General features: G+C 47.7%; 1 protein-coding gene across 1 annotated transcript in view; it reads left to right on the forward strand.

Annotated features, from left to right (window-relative positions):
* The window catches only part of SARC_07486 (hypothetical protein), a gene marked incomplete at both ends in the record, with an annotated part of 3865 nt that extends 2598 nt beyond the window's left edge, over positions 1 to 1267 (forward strand). The window contains one exon of the mRNA XM_014298574.1: positions 78 to 1267. Coding sequence (XP_014154049.1) covers positions 78 to 1267 — 1190 coding nt within the window. The remainder of the gene's footprint in view (positions 1 to 77) is intronic.
* Positions 1268 to 2100: the final 833 nt, after the last annotated feature.

The following is a 2100-nucleotide window of genomic DNA, read 5'->3' on the forward strand; positions in this document are numbered from 1 at the left end:
TGAGTGTCGTCGCAGCATTGGTGCGTGTTGCATGGGCGATTACTGTATGGATGGTATTGGTGAAGAGGGTTGCTCAGGTGAGTTCTATGGAGACAAGAGCTCGTGCATGGACTTTGAGGAGCAGTGCCGCGCATCCACAATGGAGTCAAGTACGACAGTACACAGTACGAGTACATCGGACTATACTACCAGCAGTTCTACTGACATGAGTAGTTCAACAGACTATACTACCAGCAGCTCTACTGACATGAGTAGTTCTACAGACTATACTACCAGCAGCTCTACTGACATGAGTAGGTCAACAGACTATACTACCAGCAGCTCTATTGACATGAGTAGTTCAACAGACTATACTACCAGCAGCTCTACTGACATGAGTAATTCAACAGATATGACCACCACATCATCAACTGACACCGTCACCTCGACCAGTGAGCAACCGTCGACGTCAGAGACCACGGACCCTTGCGACCAATGCCTGGAGGATGAGCGGTGCATCATCGATCCCATTACAGGCACGGCCCAGTGTGTGCCTAAGGACAGGTGCGGGTGCAACTGCCAGGACAACTCCATCGCCGACGATAGCGCGTCTGTCTGCATCGATGACGAGAGTGGCTTCTCCGACATTGCAGGCTTTAACACACTACCCACACTGTTTGACCGCCGCCGAACCGAAGAAGAGGAGCCGACCATCTGCATCGCACCCCACAAGCAGAACAAGGTGTACGTCGTCTGCTTCCACGGAGAGCGTGACCACGGCACAGTGGTGGCCAAGTGTGCGTACATCTTCGACAAGTGCAAGCGCGCGTACGGCAACAACTCGTGTGTCAAGGTCAACAACCCGTCCAAGGATCAGCTAGACCGCATCAACAGCCGCTGCCGCAAGGGTGCGGTCATTGTCGTCACCCACTCCACCCCCACCCACGACACCACCTGCCCATACGACGTATGGGACTCAGACCTGACCCCCACAGACATCGCCACCATCTTCCCAGACACCTGGGTCATCTGGAACGGCTGCTTCGGCTGGGGTATTGCGGCGCAGCCCAACTGCTCCAACATCATCCCGGTACAGGGCGTAGACGGGGTGCTGCCAGTGGATAATGAGAACTGGATCGAGGTCATGATACTACTGGAGAAGATGGCCAATGGGCAGCCGTACAGCCAGGACGATGTGTGCGAGGCACTGTACGGCCACAACAACGACGCCGACCAGAGACGCCGAGCGGGACGGGGCAGGGCTTATAGAGAGGAGATCTGGTACTAAATGGGGGACAGCCCATGCAGCCCAGACCATTGGGTGGAACTGAATAGTCAGCCATTAGGCAGTAGGGGTGCATGTTACTGTACGCAGCAACTGAGATGCAAAGAAGGTCTGTGGCAATGCACAGAGCACTGCACCCGGCGACAAACGTGCAGGGCTAGACACTGAACAGATGATAGTCAGGTACTGAATGGGACCAAGTTGTACGTAGATGTACAACGACCGGCCCCAGCCGATATAATTAGGATGATGAAAGAGTGTGTATGTCAATATAGTAACAAATAAACAATATCAAACATACTAAAGTACTATCAAACATGATAACAACAAAGAAATAATATAAAACATGTAACGGTCCTTTCAAGCCAGAACAAACAAACAATTTAAAACATACTAAAGTACTACAATGACGGACGGCATTGGTCAATGAACAGATGACGGCACAAATAAAATAAATGAAACATGTCCTTCGTAGACACACAATGACCAACCCCAGCCACGAACAGAAGAAACGGTTGAATAGACTGTTCAATATGTATAGATATTATAACAAACGACTACTCAGTAGGTATAGATACTATCATATAAGTCTACTCAATAGGTGCAACAAGTATAAAAATAGGTATAGATATTTGCATACAAGTCTACTCAATAGGTACAGCAAGTATAAAAAATAGTTATAGATATTATCATATAAGTCTACTCAATAGGTACAAGAAGTATAAAAATAGATATAGATATTATCATACAAGTCTACTCAATAGGTATAACAAGTATAGAAAAGGTATAGATATTATCATATCAGTCTACTCAATAGGTACAACAAGTATAGTAAT

The sequence above is a fragment of the Sphaeroforma arctica genome, assembly GCF_001186125.1.
Source record: "Sphaeroforma arctica JP610 unplaced genomic scaffold supercont1.597, whole genome shotgun sequence".
Classification (NCBI taxonomy): domain Eukaryota; class Ichthyosporea; order Ichthyophonida; genus Sphaeroforma; species Sphaeroforma arctica.